The sequence below is a fragment of the Pteropus medius genome, unplaced genomic scaffold, assembly GCF_902729225.1.
Source record: "Pteropus medius unplaced genomic scaffold, Ma_sr-lr_union100, whole genome shotgun sequence".
Lineage (NCBI taxonomy): Eukaryota > Metazoa > Chordata > Mammalia > Chiroptera > Pteropodidae > Pteropus > Pteropus medius.
Window position 1 is genome coordinate 7525858 of NW_024349802.1, and position 16283 is coordinate 7542140.

General features: G+C 47.4%; 1 protein-coding gene across 4 annotated transcripts in view; it reads left to right on the forward strand.

Moving 5' to 3' along the window:
- The window catches only part of SLC25A48 (solute carrier family 25 member 48), a 40331-nt gene extending 24472 nt beyond the window's left edge, over positions 1-15859 (forward strand). The window contains exons 5-8 of one of the 4 annotated variants that reach the window (XM_039836080.1): positions 2335-2589; positions 4821-4954; positions 11884-12013; positions 13742-15859. In XM_039836080.1, the coding sequence (XP_039692014.1) occupies positions 2335-2589; positions 4821-4954; positions 11884-12006 (512 nt within the window). In that variant the 3' untranslated portion in view covers positions 12007-12013; positions 13742-15859. Of the gene's footprint in view, positions 1-2334; positions 2590-4820; positions 4955-11883; positions 12014-13204; positions 13257-13741 lie in introns of those variants that run through there. The other 3 variants (XM_039836078.1, XM_039836079.1, XM_039836081.1) reach the window with 3 other exon arrangements.
- Positions 15860-16283: the final 424 nt, after the last annotated feature.

Consider the following 16283-nt stretch of genomic DNA (forward strand, 5'->3'; position numbering starts at 1 on the left):
AGATTCGTGTCGGTGTTCCAGACGGTGGTAGTCTCCACGACAATTATATTGCTTTCACAGGCATAGATGGATCATTCTCAAGCAAAAAAAGCTAGATTACTTATGTAGCAAACCTAGGAGAATATGAGAGAATTTCCTTATTGCTCACTCTGGAAAGAAAAGGAAATAAGTTCAGATTTTTTGTTGACAAGAGCAGTTGGAGGTTTGGCAAGTTCTTTTTTCAGCATCTGTATCTCCAAACAAGAAGAATGTTATCAGACACTCCTGCAATCGGTAACTTCTGAAAGCCACATCATGTCCATAGTTGATTCATGGAAACTTTGACTCCTGGCTTGGATCGCCATACTTGGACATGAGCATGGCCCAGGCAAAATTTATGTGTTAGAACAATTACATCTATTTTCTCTACCAAAATTCCCTAGGTGACCCCAGCAGTATCATGATGGATTTGGGAGAAGAAGAGGTGTCCAGTGATCTCTCAATGGGCTTTCAAACACCACAGTGTCCGATTTTGCTCTGAGCTCAGAAGGTCCTGTGCCCTCAAAAGTGGCCACCACCCCTGCTCACTTCCTATGGGATGTGCTGTAGAAGTGAATGGGACTCAGCCTCCTGTCCACACTGCAGTTAGCTTAATGTGCATGGTAGTGATTACTCTCTTCCCCTCACACAAATGGAAAATATAGGATTAGTTTGGCCAAGCACATTTCCTGAGCAAATAGAAACTTCCACCATGACCTCACCTACTTCTGGGATGTGTGAAAGAACAGGTTGCAATTTACCCTCAAATCTCCAGTTTAGACTGTGGAGTCACGAAGCCAAATATTTTGTCGTAACCTTTCCTCTGATAAAGACGGAACTGCCTAGGTGACTTGGAAATACAACTCTACGGTGCAAGTGATATGCCTCTTTGTCAGCATGTGTAAAACCAAATTGAGATGATATATATTAGGAATGAAACTCAGGTTGCAAAATAAACATGTGGTCACAGGCAAGCTTCATTCTGTTTCTTCCCTGGGCATGTCATGTTAATTTTTCAAGAAGGGAAAAAGTTGAGAATAAGAGTCTGCTTTATCTGCATGGAGACAGGGAGGTCTCTCTGGCTTTGATTCAAAGCTATGCTAAAGGGTCCACAGCAGAGGTGAGCATCAGCTAGGGAGACCAGGGAGCCAGGTGGAAGGATTAAATGGGAGAGAAAGAGTCACCACTTGCTGGCTACGTACACCCTTAGAAGAAGTTGCAGACATAACAACCCATGGTCTGCCAGCAGAGACCCCAGAGGTCAGACAAGGGGACAGCTGCCCTGTGCCCTTAGACTTTGAGGGGCCAGTGGCACCAGTGTTGCCCTACAGGCATTTCAGGGTACAGCCTGGCCAGGGCTGGGGTGAGTCAGTGAGAACGTGTCCAGTGCCCCCTCCAATGCATCCTGCACCCGATTCGTGCCAGTTGCCTTGGTCTTTGTAATAATCTGTGGATGGCTTATTGCACCCCCACGATGTTCCTAGAACCATGCCAAGCACTCTATGGGTATCACTCTATTTATACTCACAACAGCCTATTCTCTTTTTATTTTTTAAATATTTTTCCAGCTTTATTGAGATATAATCGACTATAATATTGTGTAAGTTTAAGTATGCAATGTGATGATTTGATTATATACGCATATTGCAAAACGATTACCAAGATAAAGTTAGTTAACACATCCATGACCTCACACAGTTATCATCTTGTGTGTGTGTGGTGGGGAGAACTTTAAAAATCTTCTTCCTTAGCAACTTCCAAGTATACAGTACAGTATTGCCTGTTTTCTTTTTTAGATAAGGTCTACCAAGGACAAACAGTTTTCAAGTGGTGAAGTCAGGATTTGGGACCAAAACAGTCTGGGTCCAAATCTCATAATACCAATTATAAGATTTTTTTTTTTTTTTAACCACAGTGTGCACAAGTATACGCATACACATACACCCACAGTGTGTCGGATTTTTAGTCTCAGCTTCAGGAAGGAGCTTGGTATATTGGATCCTAGGCATTCTGCAGTTACTTCTGCTTAGAAAGGCATAGTGATGGTTGACCAGAAACCTCTGGGCATTCTAGGGCAACTGATATTTTATCACCTGGCTGGTACTGTCTCCGATCTGGTTGCACATGTTGGCAGGGGCTCTCTGTTGAGACTTCAGAATCCTGGTTTTAGCTGCCAAGAAGGTTAGAAGGTTTGGTAAAAACCAATGGGCCACGTGACTGGGAACTGTCAATGGGCCGGGCTGGCTTCAGTGCCAGAGAATGACCAATCTCTGGTCCCCTGGGTCACTTGCCATCTTCTCCCCCGTGTCTTGGCAGCCGACCTCGGTTTGAAGCCCAGGGCAACTCTTGGGGAGCGGCCAGCCTACCAGGGGCCTGTGCATTGCATCGCAACCATCGTGCGGACGGAGGGCCTGGCGGGGCTGTACCGGGGTGCCAGTGCCATGCTGCTAAGGGACGTCCCGGGCTACTGCCTCTACTTCATCCCCTATGTGCTGCTGAGTGACTGGATCACACCTGAGACCTGCGCAGGCCCCAGCCCCTGTGCTGTGTGGCTGGCTGGTGGCATGGCAGGTAAGGCAGCAGAGCTCATCCCTGCCCCTGTGCTAGCCCCTGCAGGGCACACCTGGGGGCCTTCCATGCCCTCCTCAGCCCTGGGGAAGGGCAGGATCCATCCAGCCACTCATCCAAAAAGTCTTTGTTAAGTGCTTAATATGTGTCAGACCTAGCTGGGCGAGGAGGGGCTGGGAATAGGGGAAGGTCCCCCTCTTTCTCTCATCCTCTTCTCTCCAGACCTGTGGGGACGCCAAGTCCCTATTTGGGCCCATTCACCTTTTGTCAGAAGACATATTTTGAGCACTTACTCTGTGTTAGGTATGACTGAGCATTGAAAATGAAACGTTATCGTAGCTCACTGTTTTTTAATATGGGCATACTGCAAACTCTTCTCATATGAGATTTCATTAGCCCAAGAAGGTAGGAATCAGTCTCCCCATTTTTCAGATGAGAAAGCTCAGGTTCAGAGAGATTAAGTGACCAACCCAATGTCACACAGCTAGTGCGGACAGCATAGCAGGGACACTGTAGTCAGAAGGATACGAGTTCAAATCTGCACTTATTCATTTTGTGGCTGTGGACCCACACCATGTCCCCATTTCCTATAGGGTAAAAGTCAGTGTCCTTGCAGAGGATTTCAAGTCCCTCTACGATCTGGCTGCCTGTTACCCTTCTGCACTCATTTTCTGCTCCTGTCCCCTGACTTGTTCTGCTCCAGTCACACTGGTCTCTTTGCTGCAGGCTGTCCGTGCCTGGCTCTCCCTCCACCACAGGGGACTTGGGTGAGACCCATTTTGGTGAAGAGAAGGGTGTGAAAACCTGACTGACGTGGGATAGAGAAAGGAGAGGATGAAGGGAATTGGAGAAACCAAGTCTACACAACACTTCCGAGGGATTTGGCTGTGCTGTAATGGGGCAGAGAGAACTCTAGCTACAGCCAGAGGCAAACATGGAAGTCAAGAGCAGATTGCTTTTTAAGAAGGCTGGTAACATGGCATGTTTGATGCTAATGGGAAAAGTCCAATGGAGAGAAGAAAATTGTCATTCCTCCTCCTGTTCTTCTTCCTCCTCCTCATCGTTATAATTTGCTGTGCTTGAAATTCAGCTAACACATAACAAAACCCAAACACCAAATACCAGTATTCTCCCTCCACCCCCGCAGGTCTGAGGCCTGGCCCCTACCAGCTCCTATTAAGTGCTCAGTAAATACTCGCTGGCTGAGAGGACAAACAAGGCCCCATCCGCTCTCATTTATGGTGAGCAGGCAAATCTCGATTTGTAATACCCTTGCCTGTGGGCTGAGGAACAGGAAAGTGTGCCAGGGGAAGCAGCCCATCATCCTGTCAGGTGGCAGGAGAGAAAAGAGGTTCAGGGGGCCCCCCAAGGGTCAGGGGTCAGGAGGCCACAGGGGCTGGAGGCTGGGATGGACGGAGGGCCTGGGCAGGTGAAGGCCTCTTTGGGGAGCCTCTGGGCAGCAATTATGAAATCTTTCACATCAGTTGCTTTGGACTTTGGCATCAGTTTGTTTTTCTCTCCCCATCCAAGAATGTGTCAATTTTTGTGTTTACACAATAACCTGGAGTTCCTTAAAGTCACAGAAGTGGCCAAACCAGGGCACCTGGGCTTATCCAAAGAGGATGACCCAGTGGCATGGGGTCCCAAGGCTCTTATTCCATATATGTGGAAAAGACATGAGATTTTTAAAGACCGGCTGCTCCTCTTCTTGCAAGCCCCAGTCTGGCCCTTCCTTGGCCAGCAGCCTATCTGCAAGTGTTTGGTTAGCTTCTTTGTGTTCAGGGTAAATCCTGCCTCTGGGGAGCTACAGGCCTCCAGCCTCAGGCATTACCCTGGGCACTCTCCCCTGGTGCCCTGGAAAGGTGCTGCAAGGTACTGGCGGGGGCTGTTCCTTTATCTAATAAAAACTGCTAATAAAGGCTTCCACTTATGAAGCAGTAGCTGGTATTGTGCTAAAGGCTTCACACGAATCCATTTATTTATGCTCACAACAACCCCATGAAGATAAGTGCTGCTGCTCCATTTTACAGATGACAAACCCAAGGCCTAGAGGAGGTAGGAGAATTCTACAAAGTCCCACAGCAAGTGGCAAGGAAGGCTCAGGAACAGCCTTCACGGGTCCTAACCCTGAGCTTTTCCACTTCCCTCAGAAGTCTCTGAATGGTAGAAATCTGCAGAGTTTCCTCCAGACCCCAACCAGCCAGCCCCTGACACCTGTTTATCTCTCTTTACAGGAGCAATTTCTTGGGGTACAGCGACGCCTATGGATGTCGTGAAAAGTCGACTCCAAGCTGACGGAGTTTATTTAAACAAGTACAAAGGTGTTCTGGACTGTATCTCCAAGAGTTACCAGAATGACGGTCTTAAAGTAAGCCCCACAGTGGTCATGCAGGGTCTGTGTCAGTCCCTGGAAGGGGGGTCAGACATTTTTAGCGAAGTGAGATTATAGAGAAGGGAAACTGAGATGCTGACAGTCACCAGTTATTAAGTACTGTGAGAGAAACTTGTTTCATCATCTCGTCTTTGTGCTGGCCTGGTGTGAAGGAGTTGCCTGTGCTCTGTACCTGACAGAGGTTCAGAGAGGACTGGTGACCCACTGAGGTCAAACAGGTGGTGCATGGCAGAGCTGGGACCTGGACCACCTCTGTGTGTCACCAAACCTTGCTTTTCATCAAGCAATGCCGGGAAGTTCTTCCTAACTCATTGCTCAGTGCCTCACCCTTGTCCCTCTTCTAAGTGGGGAGCCCCTGAACCACCTCAGTCATCACATCTCACATGTTCCAGTTCCCTGATCTGTCTTATGCTCTCTCACCTACGGGAGTTTAGACCCCATCACCTCTGGCTTTGTCTCTCTCCTCTTTTCTCTTGCCTGCACCCAAATTTTCTTGACATGCCTCTCAAGCAGACTTGAGTTCAAAGCCATGACTGGCTACTTGTGATCTAGAGCAGGGGTCCCCGACCCCCAGGTCACAGACTGGTACCGGTTCATGGCCTTTTAGGAAATGGGCCACACAGCGGGAGGTGAGCAGCAGGCGAGTGAGTGAACCTTCATCTGTTTTTGCAGCTGCCCCCCAGCGCTAGTATCACTGCCTCAGCTCCACCTCAGATCATCAGGCATTAGATTCTCATAGGGGCACTGGTCCCTGGTGCCAAAAAGGTTGGGGACTCCTGATGTAGAGGAATCCAGACCAGTTGCTTTACCTCTCCAGGCCTTAAGTTTCTCCAAAGATAACCATCCCTACTGTGAACGACAGAGATATTTGTGGGTTGAATTAAATTAGGCATATAAAAAGTGCTAATTTAATGCATCACACCTAGAGAACATTTAGAAAGAGCCGTTTGTTATCGACATTAATATTAGTAGTTTTATTAGTGTTACTGTCACTGCTGAGCTCTGGGCCTTTTCTCGTGTGGCTGCCTTGCAATAATCCCAAACCTTCCAGTATCTACTAACTGCCCACTCCACTGCATCCAAACTTGTATTTTCTTTTTTGCTCCGATGGAGTACTGGAACTTCTTCTCTGGAAACCTGGACTTCCACGAGGCTCTCTCATCTGTCGATGACCACCCAGATCAGTGTTTTCCAAGTGCTCCTGGACTGTGGCCAAGAGGGGCTGGAACCAGTTCACAGTCTACTGGAGGTTCCACTGCCAGTGCTGAGGTCTGTCTGCCAATTACTGATATACAGATGGGAGACACTCCTCTAGGGTCCCCGGGCATATGGTGCTGGGTCCCACAAGTCCCTCGGAGAGAGACACTTTTATTCATGGATGGATGCCAAATTTTTGTTGTTGTGGTGGGAGCGAATGAGGGACATCTTGTGCTATCACAGTGCTGACATCACTCTCCCTCTAAATTTACCTCCATTGGGATCTTTATTTCTTTATACGGCTTCAAGTTACGGTTCCAGTGTCATTTCATTTCACCCTGCGGGACTCCCTTAAACATTTCTTGCAGCATAGATCTAATAGTAGTTAACTCCCTCAGCTTTTGTTTATCTGAAAATGTCTTAATTTCTCCCTCATTTTTTTGAAGGATAGTTTTGCTGAGTATAGGATTTTTGATTGACAGTTTTTTCTTTTAGCATTTTGAATGTATTGGCCTATTGCCTTCTGGCCTCTAAAGTTTCCGATGCACAATCTGCTAGTGATCTTATTGAGGAGCCTTTGTGTTTAACGAGTTGCTTCACTCTTGCTGCTTTCATGATTCTTTTTGTCTTTGAAAGTTTATTATAATGTGTCTTGGTGTGGGTCACTTCGAGTTCATCTTTCCTGGAATTTGTTGAGCTTCTTTAATATTTATATTCACATCTTTCAGCAAGTTTGGAAAGTTTGCAGCTATTATTACTTCAAATATTCTCTCTGTCCCTTTTTCCCTTCTTCTGGGACTCCCGCGATGCATATGTTGATCTACTTGACAGTTTCCCACAGGTCCCTTAAGCTCTGTTCACTTTTCTTCAATCTTTTTTCTTTCTGTTCCTCAGACTCAATAATGTTCATTGTCCTATCTTCAAATTTGCTGATTCTTTCTTATGCCTGCTTACATATGCCTTTGAATCCTTCTAGTAAATTTTCCATTTTAGTTATTGTACGTTTTAGCTCCAGAATTTCAGTCTGGTTCTCTCTGGGTTTTCTATTTCTTCACCGATATTTCCATTTTGTTCCATTTCCATTTTGTCATTTTCTTGACTTGCTCCACATCTTCCTCTAGTTCTTCAAGCATCTATAAGATAGTTATAAAGTAGATCTGTTATAAAGTAAACCTTTTTCAGGGACCATTTCTGTTTATTTATTTTTTCTTTGAATAGACCATACTTTGTTGTTTCTTTGTATGCTTCATGATTTTTTGTTGAAAGCTAGATATTTAAATCTAATAATGTGGTAACTCTGGAAATCAAATTCTTCTCTCTTTCCAGGGTTTAGTGTTTTTTGTTATTTTTGTGGGCTGTCTCTGTGCCAAGGATCAGGTCCTTTCAAGTCTCTTCTGAGCCTTTACCTTTCCCTGGGCATGTTCAGTCACTTTCTAATTTTCCCCAAACATGCAGTTACTTTTGAATGTCCTAGTTATTAATGTCTGCCTCCCAAAAGGAGAAAGAGAGAAAAATGATGGGGGAAGGGCATGAGCCCTTTAAATCCTCTGGAAGTCCCTTCAGCCAGAGGGGAGGGCTTGCATCAATGAGGGGTAAGTGGAACAACAATGGCCACCCTCCTCATTGCACCTCTATGATCAGAAACAGCAATCAGTGATCAGAAAGAGATCTTCACTTCGGGGAGGACAGGGTCCTTATTGCCGCTTCTGTCTCCCATAAGCTGTGTGCACATTGCTCCAGAAACACATGCACAGCTTCCTGCCATAGGGCTTAGGTGGGGCATCAATAGCTGCTACTGTGCTAAGAGCTGAAATTGACTGAAATTAATCACAGTTTACTGTAAAAGCCTTCCTCTGGAAGTCGTAAGCTTTCCGTAAACTCCAGAATTCCAAAATCGTTACGTCAGACCAATTCTGCCAGTACAGTTGTTGTCTAGGTAGGGATACAGATTCCTGTATTTCTTACTCTGCCATATTCCTAGAGTCTTCACCTTGAATGTCTTTTTTGCGGGGGGGGGAGGGGGGCAGAAGCATAGTTTGTGATTCAACTAATAACTACAGAGGGACATATAAGGGAGATCTAGATTCGATGCTCTGTTTTAATATGAGATATGTTTGTCTGTTATCCAAAACATTAATGTGTCATAATTCTAAAAATGTCTGTAGAGGCAGAATATTTTGCTGACATTATTCCTCCAAAATATACTGTGCTGTCAAAAAAAAAAAAAATTCCAGAGGGCAACTGAGGCCAAATGATCGATTTTTTAATTTCAATAGCACTCGATTTGTAGTTTATAGTCAGACACAGATTTTAAGCAGAGATAGCAAGATTCAGCTTGATTAACCACCTTATTGACTGAGATTAATTTTTAAATGTTTTTATTAGTGGGTTAAAAATAGATTATATATAAACATAAGAAGCTTCAAAAGATGGAAAAAGAGGATATACTATCTAACTGTTACACCTGTGGTTGCCAGTTCTCTCTCAAAGGGAATCACTGTTATTTCTTGTGATATATTCCAAAAATACTCACAGCCTATGCAAGCATATGTGTGTGTATATGTATTTATGTATATTTGTATATGTGTTTGCGTATAAACATAAATAGCAACCAAAAAACCCCACACAGTCCTACAAAGTTGGGTTGTCTCCCAGTCATATTCCCAGCAGGAGGGAATGTCTTTTCCCAGGGCCAAGGGATGGCTCCAATCCCAGTTGGCTTGGGCACTAGCTTTACAGAGTATTCATTGTCAAAGTTCTACTACAGCTTACTGAGGCAGGGCACAAAGCCCTAAGCCAACATGTTCCCACTTTCCCATGGAAGAAGAACTCAGTGGTAATAAAGAATTAGAAAGGAGTAAAATAGTGACGATGGTGCCCAATTTTAATAGCCCTTTGTAACTCACTTAACGATTACAAGTAAAGCGGCCTTCGTGACAGCGATGATTAGAAGCCCGTGGACTTTCGGAGCATTCTCAAGTCATAACAGAAGAAAGACCTGGTAGTTTTAGGTCCATTCTCTGCAGGCCGTGAGGATCGTCATGGGTCACTGGGCCATGGCTCATACTTGGAGAGCTGTCATCTGAAATAAAGAGGCTGGAGGAATGACTTGATGTCCTTTAGCTCCACAGAGGTGATTGTTGTGAAGGGGTTGTCACAGGGGGATGAGATTGAATGACGCTAAAGAGAGACAGAGAGGAACATTTATAACAGACAAGCTTCCCAAGGCACCAGGGCTAGTTGCTCTTTGGTTCTGCCACTTGGGGGGGTCTGGAGCCCTTCCTCCACTCCAGGAATCCCCCACTATCACAGCCACCGCCAGGACTCTTTCAACTCAGAGACTGCTTTTTTGTGCATCAAGGAATTTGTTCATTCATTTGTTCATTCATTCATTCATTCATTTGTTCATCTATCCATTCATTCATCCATCCTCTGATGGATGGGTCCTCTAGGCCTAGCACAGTGCAGGCACTGGGATTCAGAGGTGAGCCAATATACACAGCCTCACTCTCACTGCCCTTACTGGGATCATTAATAAGAGGATATACAAATCATGGGCAATTGGAAAATGGTGTGAGAAGTGCTGTGCTGGCAGAGATACTGAGAGCATAGAAGGCAATGGGCCGTAGTCTAACTTGGGGTGGCACTGGGAGGATGACTAGAGGGTGCCGCCAGGTTTGGGGAGCATTCCAGCTGAGGCCCGGTGGTGGAAAAGAGTTGGCCCTATAGGAGGAGTGACAGGCTGTAAGCCTGCCCAGAGTGTCGGGTGAGAAAGGCAGCCCAAAGAAAGTGCAGGGACAGAGGGCGTGGGTCCTGACAGGCTGGGAAAGGGTGTCGACTTGACCTTGGTCAGTGGGGGGCCATTGAGGCTTCATGAGGAGAGACTCAGTCTGTTGTTTTTGTGTTCCAAAAGCCTGTGGTAAAAGCCAGAAGGTCTGCCACCTTGGGCCTCACAGAAGAGCAGCCACAGCTGTGGGAGGGAAAGGTCACACTCCAAGCTGGGTCCTGCCTGGCTTGCCTCGCCTTGCAGAGCCAAGCCTCGGTCACAGGGGAGCCCCTGTGGGCATCTCACATGGAATTTTCCTCTTGGAGCCTGACCTAGTTCCTTGCTATTATTCAGTCACTCTGGGTGAGCCTGTGGAATTCCAGAAAGGTTAGGCATGAGAGAGGATTGCTAAAGTTAGAAGGATCCCGCTTCCCCACTGCCTGAATTGCTCCAGATTTTAGCAGAGCCACTTGCTCACCTCTGGGATCCCGGTCCATCAGTTCCCTTCCTGGGGGCTGAGGCTTCCCCTCAAGTCCACAAGAGAACAGAGGACTTCTCTCCCCTTCCTGATCACGCTGCATCTCCCAGGCTGCCCGAGTGTCAAGGGGCAGGCACTTCTCCACAAGGAAGGCCACCCAACATCTTGCACCTACTTACCCCGATATCACAGTGCCTGACTACCAAGAAAACAGGAAATGCAAAGGCTGGATTTCTGCTTTCTTAAAATACCAGTTATATTTCATAAACTTGATAAATTATATAAGAGTCAGTAAATAGGTTTGAGTCTTATGCCTGACAATTCTCAGGCCATTTATGCTTGAGTAGACATTTGCCTTTAGTCGTGTTGTCCCTTCCCAGAGAGGACATTTGAGGACAGCTCCTCCCCAGCCCCCACCCCCATCCTTACCAAAGCCCTTATCTGTCCTCATCACATTCTAAGTTATGTTGTAGTTATTCCTGAAAGGGACTCAGCCTCCCTAGTAGGTTATAAACATCCCAAGGGTGAGAACTATGTCATGTAGATCAGGGTGTACCCAGCACCAGGCAGGACGTTTTGGGTAGGAAGGGAAGCATCATTCATATTGTCTAGGGGTGGAAGACAAACATAGTCTTCTTGTATTAAAGGCCGAGTTTAGCGGCTCATCAAGACAGGCCACTGCTGCCGGGCACTCAGACTGATGATCGAGGCTGAGTGCTACTCTGTATGAAGCGATGACTGTTGACAATAAGGACGGTGCTGGGACAGTCAACAGTTGGTGAGCACTTACCGCACAGCAGGCGCTGTGCGAGTGCTTCAAAGCGTCATCTCATTCACCCCCTCAACAACCGGTTATTACCCCCATTTTACAGTTGGGAAAACAGATTCTAGAAGCTGCCACTTGCCCAAGTAACAACACAGCTACTAAATGGCCAAGCTGTGCCTCAACTCTGTGTCTACCACCTTCCTCACAGCCTGAGTTCTCCCCGACCCCACCCCTTAGGGCTGTCCTGTGAAGCATCTGTCCAGTGTCGGCCGTGGCTGGGTGTTCTGTCTACTGTTGCAAAATCAGTGGGGTGGAGCGCTCTGGCTTCTGGATTCCCAAGCGTCGTGTGTGTGCGTGTGTGCGCCTGTGCACACGCACGCGAATTCAAGAGAGAGAGCAGCAATTAAGCAAGTATACATGGGTGTTCATAGAATTTAGCAGTCAGCTCATAATATTTAGTGCATGTGAACCAGGGCCTGGGAGGAAAAGTACCATCAGATGTGACCTGCGGTAGGGCAGGGGCATGGCCAGGACGTCTCAGGTGGTCTCCACCTTCACGGGGCCTTCGAGCTCTGCGGGTCTAGCCTGGGACGGGGGGCCTGAGTGAGCAGCACTGCTAGGCCTCTCTCTGCTCCTCAGTGGTGGCCCTGCAGAGGGTGCGGATCAGTCCCCTCTGATAACACCGCCTCCCGCCAAAGGTGTTTTTCAGAGGCATCACTGTGAACACTGTACGGGGCTTCCCCATGAGCGCAGCCATGTTCCTCGGGTACGAGCTCTCCCTGCAGGCGATCCGCGGGAACCAAGCGGTGACCAGCCCCTGAGTGCCAGGTCAGTGTGTTTCCTCCCCAGCCAACTGCGCCTCCCACAGCTTGAAACTCTCTTCTTTGCCATGAAAATATTTGTCATTTGTTTCTTATCTAATCTGCACTAATCTTGGGGCTAGGATTGCCACCCTTCTCATCATCAAAAAGCCGATCTCATATGCCCCCCTGTGATTGGAGGTGAGCTGGGTGCTCGGTAACTGAGTTCAGCACAGAACTTACCTGTTTATAGCGAGTTCACCTCTCTGTTTTTCCATTCAGAAGCTTCGATGACCCTCAGAGAGAAGTGTAGTTTCATTGTACAAATTTAATGACTCACGTTCAAAAGTGAGGACTCAAACCAGGGTGCCCGCACCCTGTCACACGAGCACCATCTCCCCACCTCCCTCCTGAACTCAGGGCCTGAGTCTCGGAGACACCAATGGGCTCCCACAGCCTCTGCCCCCGGTCCCCATCTCTTGTACTCTCTTCTCCCTTTCTCATTGCTAAAAGATCACTGTGGCCCAAGGGATCTAAAAACAGAAGTCTGAGCAAGAGACGCCCTTGCTTAGATGCCCTTGATGGCTCCCCATTGCCTTCTAGGTAAAGCGTCAGTCCTTAACTGCCTCATCCTCACCACCACCCTAAGCGTACTATCCTCATTCTCATCTCTGGGTCTTTTCGCATGCTGTCTCTTCTCATACTTTCTCCCTTGCCTTTGGCTTCATCATTTCCTCTTTGTCATCCAGGCCTTAGTCTAGAAGTCTCCTCCTCCAGGAAGCCTGCCCTGATGCTACATCCAGGAGTCGTGCCTGCTATAGGCTCCCTCCCGCAGCGCCTACTCAGCCTCTGCATCCCTCTGCATCATAACTGCTTGATTATTGTCCTCACTCCCCAGCCAGCTGTGACTGTTTTACCTCTGTGTGGCCCACGCCTCTCATAGAGCCTGGCACACACATGGCCACTCGGAAATCTGGTTGAGTGGCTGGATGATTAACCCCTAAGAAACTTTAGTTTTTCCTCTTCTTTTCCTCTCTTGTTTCTCCTCTGGCCCCAAACTAGTCACTTGCAGAGCTCAGAAGACAAAGTAGAGTGAGTCACTGAATTTTCTAGTTACCAAGAAACTGTTCTGCGTTGGTTGTAGTGCCTGTAAATTCTCTAAGGAAAGAGGGTCTTTTATCAGGAAGGTCTAGCAAACCTCCCTGCTGCCTCTCCCCAGGGCCGCTGAGCCCCGCTGGATGCCTGCGTGGACCAGGGAGCCAGGGAAAGGCAAGACGGATCAGGCTGGCTACAGTGAGCCCAGAACGAGCCCGGGACGCTGGCTTGAAATCAAATGCTTTTAGCCTTTTACTAAAGCGCCCACATTCACAGCTTTCCTGGCTTTTTGCTCTCTTTTATAAAAGGAAAAGGGTAGTGATGCATTTTGCATAATTAAACATGGTGGGTGACGAGTTACTGTATTGGGGTTCGCAGGGAAGAGAAGTTGCCTGCTTCCTAAAGCTCTGCTCAGATATCGGCCACTCCTCCCACCTTTGAGCAGGTGAAAGTAGCTTTTTAAAAAGCTCCTCTAATGAAATCAATTTGTGTTAGTTGGAAAATAAAATAGAAAATTCAAATAAACTGAAAGAACAAAATTAAAATACCTATAATCTCAAGACTTTGCTATTATTCTTCCAAGTGTTTTTTTATGTGTGACCCCTCAAAATGGGATCCTAGTTTATACAATGTTTTCTAATCCACTTTTACTGTTTAATAGTCCAGGACCATTTTTCCATGTCCTTAAATCTTCAGCTGCCAGGTGGTTTTCATGCCAAGACGTGGCAGATCCCAGAGTGGCTGGACGCTTGCCTGAGTACCCTGCCAACCTGTGACCACCCCTGGGGATTGGCTACTTCAGGGGGAATAAAGAAGTTTCTAGCAAGCCAAATCCTGACTGTTCAGCATTTGGCCATTCAGAGCAGTGGCCACCACAACTGGAAGCTTTTCTTTCTGGAAGTGCTCGGAAAGTACAAGGGGCACGGCTGTGTGCCTGCCTTTTCTCTGCTGGGGTGGAGAAAAGCTCCCAGCTGGAATAGGGGTTTCCCAGGGACTTTTCTGGAGCCTCATCTTAACAAGAAGTTCAACTTCCTGCTCTAACCCAAGAACACGAAAGCCCTCTAACGAGTCTTGGATTTGAACTTACCAGTAGCTCCGAGATTTGGAGCAGGTCGTGCTCCAGACGGCAGTGACATCCATGCTTTGACGAGGTGGAAACCAGTGCCTCCCTCATAGTCCAGACTGAAGCCAGTGAGATGATGTGTATTAGAGAACTAGGGAGCCTGCAGTTCCTAAGAAGCGGGAGATGGTGACTTTCTCGAGTCCCAGGGTGCAGGTGGTTGGGAATGACATCAAACTGTTTCCCAGTGCCTGCACGGAACAGAGTCCAGCTCCAAGCAGCTCCGGCCTCCTTCCAAAAACCAGATACAGAGCTCTCCCCAGCTCCCACAGTGTCTGGGGAAGAAGAACACTTCCTTTTCATTCATCTGTTGTTATTATTTCTCACCCACGTCAACATATGAGTGATCCGAGGACCACTTGTGACTGAGTAAAAACTGCATGCGGTTGTCATTTTGTGATGTGGTTAGTTTATCTGTTCACCTGGAGAAACAGCATCAGAAAATACAAGGACAATGACCTTTGGTGATAGAAGGGAGTCCCAGCCACTGGTCAGTGGTCAGTTCTTGGGCTTGGCTGAGGCCCGTGAATCCAGCTGCACCTACCTGTCCATCAAGATTCCCTGCCTCCGGGACCTTCCTGGAATAACGCTGGCCGGCCTCCTGCCACGACTTTCATGCTCCAAACCTGGTTGGCCTAGTTTCAGGTTCATGAAAATCCATTTTTAAGGAAAGAAGATACATTCTCCTTCCTGTAATATTTTTTCTGAACATTTGCAAACCACCCAGACAACCTCATAGCCTTTCACCAGTCTGTTTTCATGGTGAGACTTGGCCAATTGTTGCTTCACAAAAACAGCTCCAAATGGGTTGTTTGACTCCTAGATCTTGCTGACTGATAACCCCATTTAGATGAAAGTCTTATCTTTTGTCCTTTTTCTCCAGGGCCAGTGTCACCTGGCCAGGGCTGGTGTCACCTGACCAGGGCCACATTCCACTCACTACAGGCAGCTGCTGACAGGGGCATCTCTAGAACCCACTAAGCTTGGAATCCCTTCTTTCCCAATTGCAAGCACCCCGTTCCTCACCTCCTGGCTGGAGCCACTGAGCTGCCATCTGATGGGCCCCTGATGGATTGCCATCTATTTCATATCTGCACTGGCACCTGGTAAAAAGCGTGGTAAAATAGATCCTGCCCCGACGACCGTTGTAAACACACTGGGAGTTCATGGAGGACCTGGAGTTGTCTCTGTTTCCATATAAAAACATCGAAAACGTCTTCAGGTTGTTTCCATATCAAATGCTTCTGCCTGGATCCCATGCAGCACCAGCTGCTCTCATTCTTCCCTCTGTCAATATCACCCACCCAGAGAGGCGTCCACTCCTTGCAAGTGAGAAGAGAAACTAGAGATGACAGTCTCTGAGCTGCCTAAGGTGGGCAGGGAGGGCGCAGTGGCTGACAGGGCAATAGAGGAGGGGAGGCCCTGTGGGTGCGCTCCCCACTCTGCCTGCAGCAGGTGCCAATCAAGCGTTTCTACGGCTGCAGCACACTGAGTGCATGTGGGGTGTGTGTTTTCTAGGCCTTCTTTTTCACATGGAGAACAAAATAAAACAAAATAAAATATTTTGTCCGCAGTGTGTTTTCTAGAATGATGTCATGATTCCAAATTTTATTTCTCACTAGAACCAAGTGGGAAGGCCATTGCTCTTCCGCTGTTATAGGGCACGTGTCCACGATGTTACTCCCACTTCTGTGCCTGTAACGGGCATCCTGCTCAGCCACAGAGCCAGCCCTCTCCTGATGCGCTGAATGCAGCTTCAGAATCCCTCTCAGCTGAGTGCCCTGGACAGCCACTACCAGCCCGTCAGAATTGACATACAGATTCATCTATTTGCCATTCTTGGCTTAAATCCCAGTGGGGAAAACATCCTTAGTTTTTTTCCCCTTTTTTACCCCCCTTGAAAGAGTCTTCCTTGATTTCTCCACTCCTGCCCAACCCCTTTGAGTGATTCAGAGCATGTCTGAAAATTCCCTGCCCTCATAGACCCAGCACCAAGACAAAGCAGTTTATCCTATGCTGTAGCAAAGGGTTCCCTCCTTGAAATAAACCCTCATTATGCCCTCCTTGATCTTTCTGCTTCAAG